The sequence below is a fragment of the Pipra filicauda genome, unplaced genomic scaffold (genome assembly GCF_003945595.2).
Source record: "Pipra filicauda isolate LSUMZ 115617 unplaced genomic scaffold, ASM394559v2 scaffold77_size3566232_pilon, whole genome shotgun sequence".
Classification (NCBI taxonomy): Eukaryota; Metazoa; Chordata; class Aves; order Passeriformes; family Pipridae; genus Pipra; species Pipra filicauda.
Genome location: NW_024104953.1, coordinates 1,665,736 through 1,680,856, shown reverse-complemented (window position 1 = coordinate 1,680,856; position 15,121 = coordinate 1,665,736). Strand labels below are relative to the sequence as shown.

At 43.3% G+C, this 15,121-nt stretch overlaps 2 protein-coding genes across 14 annotated transcripts in view; one reads left to right on the top strand and one right to left on the bottom strand.

Annotated features, from left to right (window-relative positions):
- JAG1 (jagged canonical Notch ligand 1) overlaps positions 1-6,266 on the top strand; it is a 35,368-nt gene extending 29,102 nt beyond the window's left edge. Inside the window, exons 16-26 of the mRNA XM_027748003.2 lie at positions 8-121; positions 220-333; positions 458-574; positions 1,088-1,115; positions 1,225-1,310; positions 2,099-2,212; positions 2,487-2,596; positions 2,678-2,914; positions 3,242-3,373; positions 3,816-3,966; positions 4,272-6,266. Of these exons, the coding sequence (XP_027603804.1) occupies positions 8-121; positions 220-333; positions 458-574; positions 1,088-1,115; positions 1,225-1,310; positions 2,099-2,212; positions 2,487-2,596; positions 2,678-2,914; positions 3,242-3,373; positions 3,816-3,966; positions 4,272-4,729 (1,661 nt within the window). The 3' untranslated portion in view covers positions 4,730-6,266. The remainder of the gene's footprint in view (positions 1-7; positions 122-219; positions 334-457; positions 575-1,087; positions 1,116-1,224; positions 1,311-2,098; positions 2,213-2,486; positions 2,597-2,677; positions 2,915-3,241; positions 3,374-3,815; positions 3,967-4,271) is intronic.
- LOC114002181 (SLX4 interacting protein) overlaps positions 1,509-15,121 on the bottom strand; it is an 82,363-nt gene continuing 68,750 nt past the window's right edge. For 9 of the 13 annotated variants that reach the window (XM_039389865.1, XM_039389864.1, XM_039389866.1 and 6 more), the window contains one exon: positions 12,911-14,709. In XM_039389865.1, coding sequence (XP_039245799.1) covers positions 13,893-14,709 — 817 coding nt within the window. In that variant the 3' untranslated portion in view covers positions 12,911-13,892. Of the gene's footprint in view, positions 4,427-7,097; positions 7,197-9,926; positions 12,008-12,910; positions 14,710-15,121 lie in introns of those variants that run through there. The other 4 variants (XR_005566674.1, XR_005566673.1, XR_005566676.1 and 1 more) reach the window with 4 other exon arrangements.

Genomic DNA, 15,121 nt, shown 5'->3' with positions numbered 1-15,121 from the left:
TATCCAGATATTAATGACTGCAGTAAAAACCCCTGCCACAATGGAGGAACTTGCCGAGACTTGGTCAACGACTTCTTCTGCGAATGTAAAAATGGGTGGAAAGGAAAAACTTGCCACTCCCGTAAGTTCAGCATTTCCAAAACGTAACAGGCGTGCTCTGATTGGCCGCTTGAACTTGCAAAGAGCACCAGTCTTAAGGATGGTTTGGGTTTCTCACAGGCGACAGCCAGTGCGATGAGGCGACGTGCAACAACGGCGGGACGTGTTACGACGAGGGGGACACTTTCAAGTGCATGTGTCCTGCAGGATGGGAAGGAGCCACTTGTAACATAGGTAAATACCCTGCATAATCGCCAGGAAGCAGATGCAGCAGTGGATCTGTGACCTCAGTTTTTCCTCTTGGCTCGCATTCGAGGGCTTTCTAACAACTTAGCGGCGAATGTTGTTTGTGTTCCAGCGAGGAACAGCAGCTGCCTGCCAAACCCCTGCCACAACGGTGGTACCTGTGTGGTCAGCGGGGACTCTTTCACTTGTGTCTGCAAGGAGGGCTGGGAAGGACCCACATGCACTCAGAGTAAGTTGGCTCTGCTTGAACTTTTCCAGAGTGTTGCCTGATGAGAACATGAGCTCATCCTGTCGCCCTCGGAGTCGAGATTGAAACCAGAAGGGAAAGCTTGTTTGATGTAGGCTTTAGCATCACCTGAATCTTTGTTTTTAATGACTTTGTGTGATAGAGCCTTGACCTGGGCATGAGAAAGTTGCAAATCAGCTAAGTGGAGACAGATGTTGTCTTGTTTTCTCCTGCATTCTTTTTCTACGAGCAGCTCTGTCTGCTTCCACTTTTTCTTCCCCCCCCCATTAGATTCTTTACAAGGATCTCTTCCTGTGTACATGTGTTCCATAATGTAGTTAACAAATTTTGTGGTAGAAGCCTGGAATCAATTTAGTAGAGAATTTCAGCATATTTTTGTAAAAGTTGAGCTAAGTATAACGTGGGCATTAGGGGAAGTTTGATCATTCTTTACTGCCAGTAGAGCTGTATTAGCCAAAGCCTGCATTTTTAATGCTGCCTGTCTTTGCTTTGCAGACACAAACGACTGCAGTCCTCATCCTTGGTAAGTTTGCTGTGTTTATCCTTGGCTTTTTTGTTGTTGTTGTTGTTGTTTTAGAATTCTGGATTCTTTGTAGCAGTTTCTTAATGTCTGCAATGACTTTTCTCTACAGTTACAACAGTGGCACTTGTGTGGATGGAGAGAACTGGTACCGCTGTGAGTGTGCTCCAGGCTTCGCAGGGCCCGACTGCAGGATCAGTAAGTGTTCCAATGGTGCTCCACCTGGATTTTTGTCTCACTTGAATCTTGTTGCAAGACAATCATCTTAATTAGGTTAAGTGGTAGATCAGATGAGTGATAGGTGTCCTGTGCCTTTTCTATTCGTAGCAGATTTGGGGAGGGCAGGAATCACACTGAAAATGAAAGAAATTTTGAAGTCACTCAGCTGGAGCTGAAACTTCTTGGTTCAGATGAGCAGTCAAAATGCCTTCAGGATAGTTTTCCCAGTTCACATGTGTTTGTGTGACCCAGGCTTCTGCTTGAGATGAAAGTGTGCCAGCCAAAAACCTTGTCAATTAATAATCCACCTCCAAGCCCTGAGGTGATGTATGTGCTTCCCTGTAATTTAATAATAATTACAGGTAGGAGGACACTAACACTTTTTTTAATAACAGCCATGGAAATGGAAGTCTCACAGCAGCAATACAACTGGGAAGGGGTTTAACATTGTCATCAGTTGAAGAATCTAGTGGGGGACAAAACTGGAGCACATCAGAGGAGAGGAAGTGTGCCTGTGTGGGAAGGAATGTGTCCTTGCCCTTGGAAAGCTCAAGTAGCCACAGGGGTCAGGTTTTGATCTTTGCTAGTGCCACACAGCAGAAACGTCAAAGGACTTGTTTTGAGGTTACACCGGTGCTGCCAGCAGGAATCCATCTCCCAGCAGACGCTAGAAAATGAACATAAAAGCTCCAGTAGGCAAATATATCCTATGTTTGCTTTTTTCTGCCAAAACAAAAGGATGCTATTTCCTCTCCTTCCCATCACAGATATCAACGAGTGCCAGTCCTCGCCCTGCGCCTTTGGAGCGACGTGTGTGGATGAAATTAATGGGTACCGTTGCATTTGCCCCCCGGGTCGCAGTGGTCCAGGATGCCAAGAAGGTATTCCAGATGCCAGAGCTGGTCCTAATGTTTGTAGCAAGATCTGTGTAATTGCATCTTGATGGTTTTGTGGTTCTATGGGGTTGTTTTTTCGGGGCTGTTATCTGTTATTGTTTAAAGCAAATACCTTTATTGAAGAAGCAAACTTAGCGATAAGTTTAGGTGAACTTAGGAAAGGGTTTGGTAGGGTTGGTGTTTGTTTGGATTTTGTTTTTTGGGGTTTTTTTTTCACTTTTTCCCTGTTTTAAGCTTCTAATTCTTGTTCACTCTTCAGTTACAGGAAGGCCTTGCATTACCAGCGTTCGAGTAATGCCAGATGGGGCGAAGTGGGACGACGACTGCAATACCTGCCAGTGTCTGAATGGGAAAGTCACCTGTTCTAAGGTACAGCTGGGCTGTGCTTCGGGTTATACTGTTCTCTGTCCTCTAACCAGTGGGTTCTTACCAGCATTTCTTCTCTCCTAGGTGTGGTGTGGCCCTCGGCCCTGTGTCCTGCACGGCAAAGGTCACAGCGAGTGCCCCGCCGGCCACGCCTGTGTCCCCGTGCGGGACGACCACTGCTTCACCCACCCGTGTGCCGCCGTGGGCGAGTGCTGGCCCTCCAACCAGCAGCCTGTGAGGACCAAATGCAACTCAGATTCTTACTACCAGGACAACTGTGCCAACATCACCTTCACCTTCAACAAAGAAATGATGTCACCGGTGAGTAGCAGCAGCTCGCTGTGCTGTGGCACCTGTGGATTTGCTTCCCGGAGCTTGGAATGACTTTTGTCATAGGGAAAAGCACAATAAAAGGTGGCACTGTCTTTTTATCAAAGTAAACAAATCAGAGAAGGATTAATACAACCTTCCACCATAAATGCTTTTGTGTCTAGGGCAGAATGAAAGCTGGTTTTGAGGGAATTCCACCTCCTTTTCCCTCGAGAACTCTTACTTCAGGGCAGGAAAAAAAACCCAAGCAAATCTTATATCTGTGTGTTTATGTGCATATATATTTAAAAAACCCAACACCTTTTTTGTGTCCTCCAGGGCCTTACCACAGAGCATGTTTGCAGTGAATTGAGGAATCTGAATATTCTGAAGAATGTTTCTGTTGAATATTCCATCTACATTACCTGTGAGCCTTCCCACTTGGCAAATAATGAAATCCATGTTGCTATTGTAAGTATTCCTGGAATATTTTTGAATGTCTCAGTAGTAATTAGATATGTGTGCAACATGTGGATTTCATAAAAATCTTAATTCCTGGCTTTGTCAGCACTTCTTGTGGTTTAGTTTCCATCCTGATTCCCTCTAAGAACAGGGAAGGAATCCTGGTTACATGTGCATACCTGAGAGCTGCCATCTGGGGGCAACTGTAATAGGGGGAGTAAAACATTTCTGTGCTCCATTCTTGCTTTCTGGGGGGGATTTTTGGTCTTTGTAGGGATGGGGACAAAAAATATGCATTATTAGTTTCTGCCCATAGCCAGCCTTTTGGGTTGGATTTTTTTATGTGTTAAAAGCACCAAGAGCCTTAAGTGACTGTGGAAGTTTATAAATAGCAGATTCCCCCATGCATCTGCTGTGGCATTTGGTGTTAACTGTGTGCCTTGTCCTGCAGTCTGCCGAAGATATCGGGGAAGATGAAAACCCCATCAAGGACATCACAGATAAGATCATCGACCTGGTCAGTAAGCGCGACGGGAACAACACCCTCATCGCAGCGGTGGCCGAAGTCAGGGTGCAGCGGCGGCCGGTGAAGAGCAAAACAGGTGAGCTGGTCCTTGTCCCCAGACTCCTGTACCCGTGCCCTGACTAGAACAGCCCTTCCAAAGGGAAGTCTGGAGTCTCTGCTCCTTGGCCCTGTTCACTGGGATCTTTTTATTTAAGAAAACCACGAAGGTTTTGAAAATGCTCTAAAGCAGCGACCTAACCTGGTGAAGCGGTTGCCGCTCTCCTCGTGGAGAAATAAGTGAAAAAACAAGGCTTAAGAACTGAGATTGGTTTTCTTTGTAGAAAGCCTGGAGTTGGCCCCCTGGGTTCACAGCAGGACTGACCGCTCTCCTGTCTCTTCCAGATTTCCTGGTGCCGTTGCTGAGCTCGGTCCTGACAGTAGCCTGGATCTGTTGCCTGGTCACCGTGTTTTACTGGTGCATCCGGAAGCGCCGAAAGCAGAGCAGCCACACTCACACGGCCTCTGACGACAACACCACCAACAACGTGAGGGAGCAGCTGAACCAGATCAAAAACCCCATTGAGAAACACGGAGCAAACACTGTCCCCATTAAAGACTACGAAAACAAAAACTCCAAAATCGCCAAAATAAGGACACACAACTCTGAGGTGGAGGAGGATGACATGGACAAGCACCAGCAGAAGGCCAGATTTGCCAAGCAGCCAGCCTACACTTTGGTAGACAGAGATGAAAAGCCCCCCAACAGCACCCCTACAAAACACCCAAACTGGACAAATAAACAGGACAACAGAGACTTGGAAAGTGCACAAAGCCTAAATCGGATGGAGTACATCGTATAGCAGACGGTGGGGTGCTGCCATGCAGGGCCTTTAAGTATCATTATAAAGGCACTCAAGAGCTTGTAGTTCTTAAACTGTTGTGTAATATTTGAGTCTAAGGCTATTATTTACTTAGAATCCCTGTGTTAATTTAAGTTTGGACAAGCTGGCTTACACTGGCAATGATAGTTGCTGTGGTTGGCTGGAATACCAAGTGCTGCATTTCACATCTATGCAAAACTAGTCAAAAGTGCCCTCCCGTAAATTCAGCTGCAGCTGATCCATCATGGAAACGTTCCATAAGGTATTACATAGCCTTATTACTCTTCCTTAGTGTTCATTTTTTTTTTTCTTTTTCTGCCAGATGTTCCGATTTATACAGTTTCTTTAGAATAATACATTTTATTTATATTTATTGAATTTGAGTTTTTTGTATATTGGTTTTATGGTGACGTACAACTAGTTCTGTATTTGAAAGTGCCTTTGCAGCTCGGAACCACAGCAACTATCAAAAATAAGTTTATTATTTATTTTTTTATTGTATTTTTGTTGGGGGCGGGTGGGGGGAACTTGTCAGCAGTTGCTGGTAAATGAAGAATTTAAAGAGGAAAATGTGTCAAAAATAGAAGTTTGTATAGATATGTAAATAATTCTTTTTTTATTAATCACTGTGTATATTTGATTTATTAACTTAATAATCAAGAGCCTTAAAATATCATTCCTTTTTATTTATATGTATGTGTTTAGAGTTGAAGGTTTTTGATAGCATTGTAAGCTCGTGGCTTCTTTATTTTGAATTTATTTTCTTGTTACATGTTGCCTATATGCCAAAACTAAGGTGTTCTAAAATAGTTTATTTTTAATAGGATGGGCTTTCATGCCTTGATGCTGGTTTTTGTACAATGTCAAACGTTTGAAACACCTTCCATAGTATCACTTTAAGACTCTTTGTAAGTACTGACTGAGGCAGTTTAGAGAATTAGACTAGAAAATTTTTTTTGCTGCTTTAGACTTGAAAACCGAGTGACAGGCAGATAATCTGCTAAGGAGCAGTTTAAGGGAACAAAACTGAGCTATTACTTTATGTAGATGAAATGTGAGTGGTTGCATGTAATTAAAAATATCAAATTAGCGTGTGAAGTTGGAAACACAGCAATCTTATTTTGTAAATTCTAATTATTTTTTTTCTCACCATGAAATATGTAATACTGAACCACTTGTAGATTTGACTTTTTTTTGTAATCTACTGCATTTAGGGAGTATTCTAATAAGCTAGTTGTTGAATACTTGAACAGTAGAATGTCCAGTAAGATCACTGTGTAGGTTTGCCATAGATTACACTGCCCGCCTTAACAAGTGAGGAAATCAAAGTGCTATTACGATGTTTAAGATCAAAAGGCTTATAAACATAGTCATCTCGGTGGTTAACCATTGAGATCATGAAGATACCTTGTATTGTGATATTAGTGTTATATGAAAATGCATCTTTGATGTGTTGTTCCTGGCAATAAATCTTGAAAAGTAATATTTATTAAATTTTTTGTATGAAAACATAAAAGAGCGTGGAGATTATTGAGCTTGGAGGTGCTCCCGGCCACTCAGTTGTGCAAATCCAGGGGCAGGTGCTGCTGTAGGTTTTCCAAGACCTGCCCCTGCCTTTGGTGGAGTCAGTTTTTTGTGAGATGATTACATGTTCCCCTCTGGCTCCCAGTGGGATTGAAGGGGTTTGAAAGCAGCATGTCCCTCGTTCTCACTGTCTCTTGGCCAATGTCCCTCTGTGCATTCCCGAGAGGATGATGGGGTGACTGGAATTGTGCAACGAGTTTACTCTGCTCGGGCCAATGAGCTGCCCCCAGATGTAACCAAATCTAAGTAGCTAGGCAAGATCCAAAGTGCTGACCTGGATGGGAAGGGATCCATAGATCCTGCTGATTTCTGATGGGCAAAAAGTGCTTTGTAAAGCATAAAATAAACTCTTAAAATATTCAACAGGACGGCTTTGAATGCTGAACTAATGCTGCCCCTCCCACCCAAAGGGGGTGCCTGGGGAGGTGCAGGGGTTGGCTGGCTCATGGTCTGCTCTGAATTTGGCATGTTCTGATGAAGCTGCAAAGTTGTTTTGGGAAGGGGCTAAAAGCTGAGGGAACAATTAACTGTGTAACAAATTAACTGAAAAAGAGTTAAACCAACCCGCTGCGAGGTCAGGCCTTTGCATCCGTATTTGTTTGTGGTAAATAAATGGATATTTTCTACAAAGATTGCTGCAATATGAATACAATGAACGCCGACAAAATCTGACACTGAGAAATACTTTGTTATGTACCTTCTTTACAGCTGTCTAAAAAAAATGATAAAATCTAATTAGTGTTACTTTTTATTTTAAACTCACTTCAGAAGGAGGTTTCCACCGTGGCTGTGCTACCTTGGTGGGGGGGCTGCTCTTACTCTTCCCAATCACATGCCCAGAGCCTTGTCAGTGTAGTGCCTGCTGAATGGGAAGTCAACAAGATTAGCTTCATCTGACCACTTCAATAATTCCCCATCAAACAAATCCCACAAGTATTTATTTCCCTTTGTTCCCTGGCTTCTAAATCTGCAGTAAAGCAAACACGGCGTGTCCAAAAAAAGCCACTTCAAGATGATGGAATCTTCACCTGCCTCCAAAGTGCAAAGCCAGGCTAGTCCCTGAATGCTTTCCCATGCTTTTAACGTTGAATTAACCATCACCCTGATGTCTGCTGTTCGTGTGGGTCTCAAATTCAGTGACACAGAAACAACCACCTCCTTCCAAATGGCTGAAACATACCTGAATTGGTAGGAATTTGAACCTGCCTTCCATTAAGCAAAAAATAATTTAAAAAAATAGAGCATTTGCAATTCCTTGGAACCTGCATTTGCCAGGCTTCTTCAAAACCTACCGAGGCAAATTCTAATCACAGACTTAATCGTTGCACATAGTGACAAAGCTCTTTAGGTCTCTGAAGACTCAGTGAAAGAAAAACCTGAGTTCCTCAAGCTTCAAAATAAGTCAGAGCCCTGAGCACAGTGTTCATTTATTTACTTCCAGCCTTTCCTGTGCTCCAAAGTGCTCTATGGATCAGGCAGAGGGTTTGTTACTGCAGAGCTCCTCCACACACAACTTGCTTTTCCCACAGAGCTCATTTCATTGCTACCTCATGGCCTTAGAAAATTAGAACTGCACGAGCTGTACAGAGGGAGGGAAGAAAATTCTGTGCAATTGCTGTAATGGTATTTATTAATTAATCCTCATATCTCAATGGTAGCTCCAAAACTTGCACTGGTGAATGTAACACAAAACCAGTCCTCCAAAGGCCAGATCCACCACCACGCTGGGGGCTGGTCTAGGAAGTGGTTTCCGTTGCCATGAAAATAAATAGAAACATGAAGTTTAAGGCTTCCCCGTTAGAATACCAAGGCACACTTATTTTTGTGGAAATCATTCTTTGCCAGTTCATACTTTACTACTCAGGGAAGACACATTCTGTCTAGTCAGGAGAAGTTTCCCACTGCTACTGTTTGTTCTTTGGATCCTTCTTCATTTAAGGACTGAAAAATATGTCTTTCCTCAGCTGCCAGTTAGGCACTGAAATAAAATAAATTAAATAAAATAAAATTACTCCCCTTAGCACACTCAGCTTTGCTCTACCTACAGCTAATTGGACGTGCCAGATCTGGGTTTGGTTCAGCTCAAGCACGGCCACATCAAAGCTCTGCACCTCCGCATGGAAAGGGCCCGTCTTACGTAGAGGTAACTGGGAAGGGTGCTGATGGTGCATGTTACATCAGCCTGAATGCCAATATATTCCTGTCACCGGGGGAACACCAGCCTTGGGAACGGCTCCCTCTGCACTACTAACAGGAGCCAAGGGCAGCCAAGAGCACTGGGACATCTGAAGCCTCAAATGTGAACCAGTTTGGGCCCCAAACACGAGACCCGCACCTTCAAGCCATGGCGCTGATGAAGCCGTTTTCCCTTCCACAGACACACCAGCTGCACACCAAGAGTTCAGGTTATTAAACAGCTCCCTGCCAAGCTAGGAAAGGTACAGGGTTATGCTCTGAATGCAGGCTGAATCCAGCCCTGCCTCCCCAGCTCTCTGGGGCCCAGAGCACTGCCCCTGCCATCTGCAGAGTCACAAGGCAGAGCCTTCATGGTTTTGGGAGTGCATGCAAAGATGAGAAGTTCTGACAAGGGAAGTACCAAATTCAGCCTTTTCCGCCCCAGAAGATGGAAGTGATTGCGTAACCTCCCCCTCTCCTCCTAAAGGAAGCAAGAATATTTAAGTATATTTAAGATTTTTTTGGCTTCCCCTTTTTTCATGATTATTGTTTGCCCGTGCACACAGAGTTTGCCTGCAAAGGTCAGTGATTGCTCCAAAAGAGGGGAAAACAGGAAAATAACCATGCAACGATTAATTCCAGTTTGTGGGGGAGAGGAGGAGGAAAGGGGTGCAGGATCTGAATGGTTCAGCAGCTGCTTCCCCAGCACTGGGGCAGCAGCAGAGCCATGTGGGATCAGACATGGGCGTCAGACCAGAGCTCCAGCCCAGATCTGCCAGTGAGCACCTTCCCTGTGATGTGCAAATTGTTTCAACCAGTTTCTCTACAGGGTGGAGAAATAAATCTCTATTCCTTTTATTCCAGAGCTGTGAGATCATATTAATATTAAAAAGGGGCATGCCCGGCTCTAGAATGAGAGCTTAAGACACTTTTCTTTAAAGATCTGATGCATAAATAAAAAAGATAATTATGGTGGCAGCACGTAAAGCAGTTATGGAGCTCTAGAGCACCAATTCCTATTGCTGTACTAAAGAATTTAACTCGAACAGAATGGGAACAAATCACTGAAATCCTCACAAGGTGCACTGTCAGCTCTCACAGGAACAGATCCCCAGCTCTGGAATAATTTATGTGGATAGTAAAGAAGGTAGGACAGTTGTGGTTAATTCCCTGGGCAATTTCCAGGTTACAGCTGACATCCCCTGTGACACTACATCATTTCCACAACTCTTTTAGGATTTCTCAGCAAAAGCCAACACCAAACAAAAGGTCCCCATCTAAAAACGTCACCTTATTGCCACCGTGGAAAGGACAAGGCCACACACTATCAGGTTCCATTTTAATTATCTGGAGGAAAAAAGGTGGACAGAAACACTTGAATGCGTTGACTCAAGAATTTGCAGTACAAGTTCCTTACCCAGCTGGCTTTCCCTTGGAAAACTTCCCTCAGTGCTGCCCCAGCCATCAGGATAAGCACATGCGCCTCCCTCTCAGTTCAGCTGCTTTGATATCCCTCTGATGAAAGGCTCCTGTGCTGCTCTTCCCCCAGCCCACATCTTCTCCTTCACACAGGTGAGGGGAAGCCAGTTAGTGCTCATTAGAGAAGAAAAAAAAAAGCACAAAGCAAAGAAGTGAGGAGTGCCTTTTATTAAAGCTAATTTCTGAGGCCAACCCACACTTCCCACTGCTGGCAAAGAGACTCGGCGTTATTGCCTCTGTTTGCTGCAGCCTGTTTGAATACAGAACAAAACCTCTCACTGGTACTGATACAGCCAGGAGATAACTATTCATAACATGCAATCTGGGAAAGTCTATATTTTACATCTTTCTTATTCCCACTGCAAACAGAAAAATATTTCCTCTGTTATTTTTTTCTTTAGAAAGAACCCATTTTCCAGTCAAAAACCAATGGGATGAAAATGTCAATTAAATCTCAGCCAAGGCAAGGGAGAAGGAACTCCCTGACCAAATAAATGGCTCCTTAACACCTCGCTTGGACAAAACCTTCTGCAGCAAGGAAAGTTTGGGTTCTTACCTGGCAGATAACACCATAATTAACACAAAGCTTAGTGCTCACAATAACTCTTAGGATGCTTTAAACCTTCCTATGGATCAACACTGGGCAAGGGAGATTTTACATCAGCTGCTTCCTCTTTATAAATGATTACGTAAAAGGCTGGTCTAGCTTTTGATGTGTGTTTAAACACAAAAGTTCACTAAACAAATATTTTTAACTCCTTTGATGTAAAGAATAATGGAAACAATCGTCTGCACCCATAGAAAGTGTTTCTCTAGGAAAGGGCTGTTTCACTATCAGCAAAGAGCACAGACCAAATGAACCAGATGATTCATCAAAAATAAAAACCCACCAAAGCTGGCTGGTTTGAGAGAAAAAACTGAACCAAAGATACTGTTTCTGTGCTTCAGTGGCAGTTTCAGAACAGAAGAGAGCCTTGAACATTCCTTACTTTTAACAGAAAGGTGTGCTCGTGCTGCTCAGAAGCAAACTGGTAATAGAAAACCACAGCCAAGATTTGGAAACAGCTCAGTTTCCAGCTTCTTTTTTCTCCCTAAACCTGATTTAGGAAATCAGGTCTGTGGTTCAAAAGCATGTCAGACCACACCTCTGCCAGTCCTCTGGGTGCAGCTGGTAAAGCAAAGTCTGAGAAGAGACCCTGGGCTTAAAATAAAGAGATAACAGGCATGACAATGACACAGCCCGAGTGTCCCAGCACCACCCAAAGCACCCACCAGGTTTGCAAAAGGGAAGCTGTTACAAAAGTCCTGTTGCACAGACAACAGAAACAACAGTTTTGAGCAGCGACACCACCTAAAATCCAGAAATGACCATCGATTCAAAGCTTTTTCCCTGAATAACTGCATTTCTGAGAGGATCCAAGACACGACTTTTTCAAGGAATGAAGCTCTAAATACACAGCTCCAAAGAGCCTCGAACCCAGTGAGTCAGTGAGGGCAGCAGAAATGGTGCAACTTGGCACTTGTGAGAAAGTTTGATGTATCCAAGCCCCCTATAATGTATGGTATTCCTTTGTAAGGGTGCAGGCAGGTATCTTATCCAGTTAAGATTACAAATAAATTGTAATTATAAGGTTAAACCACATTTAATAACATTAGGAGATAATAAAAACTACATGTGGTTGCCCTCTGGTTTCTGACACTTGAATTATCTATGCTAAAACTTTAATATAAACTATCCAACTATTTTAATTACTCTTATTTTTCTGATAAATACTTCATTAAATGTCCTTATACCTCTCTCAAGTCCATCAAAAAGGTGCTTTTTACTCCCTTCCTGGCCCAGTATCTCCAGTCCATAAAAAAGACAACAGTAAACATACCTCAAGCTCTTCTTCCTCCAAACCAGGTTTTTGGCAGCCTTGGTTTTGCTGTTACTAGGAAAGATCTCTTAGCAGAGCCTGAAGCTGGGTAAGGATTAGCAACCTGACTGCAAAGCACCGAGAAACATCACACAAACGGCTGAAAGAAAAAAGAGAACACGTCCTCTAGACAGATGCAGAATCTTTCTCTCTTTACAGCAAGAGCAGACATTATTTCTTGTAGAAGGAAGCTGTACAATCAACAGTGCCTTGCTGTCAACTGCTGAGCTGCCAGCTCTCATGAGGACCGGTGTTACACCACCAGCTCTAATGCTCATGGATGTGAATCATCTTCTTAACCCCAATGAGGAGATCCACAGTCCTAAGGAAATGGCAGTGAGATTTTTCTAAATTGCTTCAGATAAAATCACAGAATCGTAGAATATGCTGAGTGGGAAGGGATCCACAAGGATCATCAAAGACAGCCCCAAGAATCCCCCTCTGTGCCTGAGAGCATTGTCCAAACGCTTCTTGAACTCAGACAGGGGCCCACGACCACTTCTCTGGGGAGCCTGTTCCAGTGCCCAACCACCCTCTGGGGGAAGAACCTTTTCTTAACACTCATCCTAAACCTCCCCTGATAGAGTTTCATGCCACTCCCTGGTCCCCACAGAGCAGAGATCAGTGCCTGTCCCTCCTCTTCCCTCACGAGGAAGTTATAACTGCAGTGAGGTCTCCCCTCATCTCCTCTTCACCTCCTCACCTCCTCTTCACCAAGTGCCCTCAGCTGCCCCCCACATGACTTCCCCTCAAGGCCCTTCACCGCCGCCATGACCCTCCTTTGGACACTCTCTAATAGCTTAATATCTTTTTATATATTGTAGCACCCCAAACTGGCACAATATTCAAGGTGAGGCCACCCCAGTGCAGAGCAGAGCAGGACAATCCCCTCCTTGCCCAGTGATGCTCTGCCTGATGCCCCCCAGGACACGGTTGCCCCTCCTGACTACCAGGGCACTGCTGACTCAGTGTCCGTGGTCACGCTCATTTTAAGAGAATTATGAAAGAAAATTGCTCATAAATTTTATTTTACACATTTATAAAAGACAGATATGAAATAAAGTTACGTTTCCTTAGCTCATTAGCATATAAATTTAAAAAGCAGCATGAAAAGGCACCGTGCAATGAAAAATGACCTCTGTCTTAAAGTAAGAACTAACTGGGCTATCACTAACACATGAAAACCACAATGTTGTCCTTGCATTAAACAGGGCCTGATTTTGAAAAATAAATGCATGTCCATATGTTTATGTCTGAACTTCACCCCAGAGCAATGTTTGCACACCCAGGTGTAACTATATAAATCTAACTACATAAACCCAACCTTCACCTTTCCAAAGACTGAATGCATGATCACTTGTACCCACAAGGTGGGCTAGAAATAAATAAATGTTCATATCAAAACTGCACAAGCAGAAAACTGCAGTTATTTTGAAACCTGGCTGAAAAGGTGGACCTCAAATTATCAGCTATTAATCCTGGTTAAAGATTTATTTGAAATAAGCTCAATTTGCCTTATTGATGTAAAGATCGTGTGAATAAACCATGAACTTTCTAGCACAAAAGATTAATTTTTAGTAAAATAAACTATGTGTTCAGAAACAAGCAAAACACTGAATAACTGCAGCTGCTAACAGACCAGGAAAGGGGTTTTATTTTGCTGCCATCAGCTGATATGACTTTCTAATAACACTGAAACATACCCAGAACTAAAATTTTGCTTAGTAAATATTGAGATTTTTCTTTCTATAAATATGACACTGGTTCATGCAATATTAATATCTAATTTGTAAAGACTTCAAAGGATTATCCTCATTATGGTTCCAAATGACTAACATACTTAGTTAACTAAAATTTCTTAAAATGTCCTCTCTAATTTTGATTTCATATTTTTATGATTTTCCATAATTTTGAATTGCTTCCTACTTTTTGCTTACACACAGATTTGGGTGACCACTTGTGCCACCAAGGTAATACTCCAGATTTTATGACTTCTTAAGCCTTCGAAGTTTTAACTTCCTGAGACCATTTTCAGCTTCTTTTTTTCTTTTTTGGGGAAGCTTCTCTGAAGACACAGCTTGCAGTTCTAGACTCGGTGATGGCATCGCAGGCAATCCCTCAGTGGCTGTGCTTGGCTCGTGTTGGCTTGTCTGCACTCTACTGTTCCTCACAGAAAGAGGCTGAGAGGGTTCTTCTGTCCAAGTCAATGATTGCTTGTCAGCTGCAATCTTTGCCCTGTCTTGCTTAGAAAACAACCTGGGATTACGGGGGGTCTTCTCCCCCAGGAACGGACCCAAACAATCAGCATTGCACTTACTCATTTCTGGATGGACAGAAATTAAGGGAGTCCCTTCAGAGGGCACTTTTTTGCATTGCTCTAACTTCTCCTCTGAACCACAGCTCTTTAGTTGAGCCTGTGTTTTGGTCACTTTTTGGCTTTGTTTTGGACCCAGCAGTGCTGACTCAGAGCTGCAAGGAGGGTTCTCACTTAGAAGACTCGACTCCAACCACTCCAGAGCGTGAGGTTTTTGCTGGCTGCTAACATCATCTGCCTGTCTCTGATTAACATAATTTTCCAGCTCTAAAACAGGAAGCTCCAAGCTGCTCCCAGCTGTATTTGTGCAGTCCTTCAGCAGGCCTGGACTGCGACGTTTCACATCAGAGCGAGGACTGAGAGCAGTCTGACAGTCGCTCTTTCTGTTCTCTGCCTGCGAGTCCACCGAGCCAAGATACACTTTCTTGGAGCCCTTGCTGATTTGAGGTTGGCTTGCACTACTCTTCCTTGTTTTTGTCCTTTTCACACTGCAATAAAAAGGAATTTTGTTTTTTAAATTAAAAAAAAAAAGAATCTTCGCTGCCTCACTTTGCCCTTCTTGCAAACCCTGGAACACCACTAGGGCCACCCTCTTTCTGAACATGGGAAAAATCCCTGTATATCATCTTGACAAGCAGCAATGTTTGTCTAGTGTGCATAATATCAAGTGTTATCCATCTGATTTTCCACTGCACTAGGGGAGAACCCTATTTATTAATGACTAAGCCATGAAGGAGTGAGTTCACATTCTATTCCAAGAGGCAGAACTGGATTCATTACAGATGTTAAAGGTCAACACAGCATAAGTATATTGAATTCCTTCCTGAACTGGCTTGATAAAATAGCATTTCATAAGTGCCTAAATGATTCCAAACCATTCCCATACATCCACATGCATAA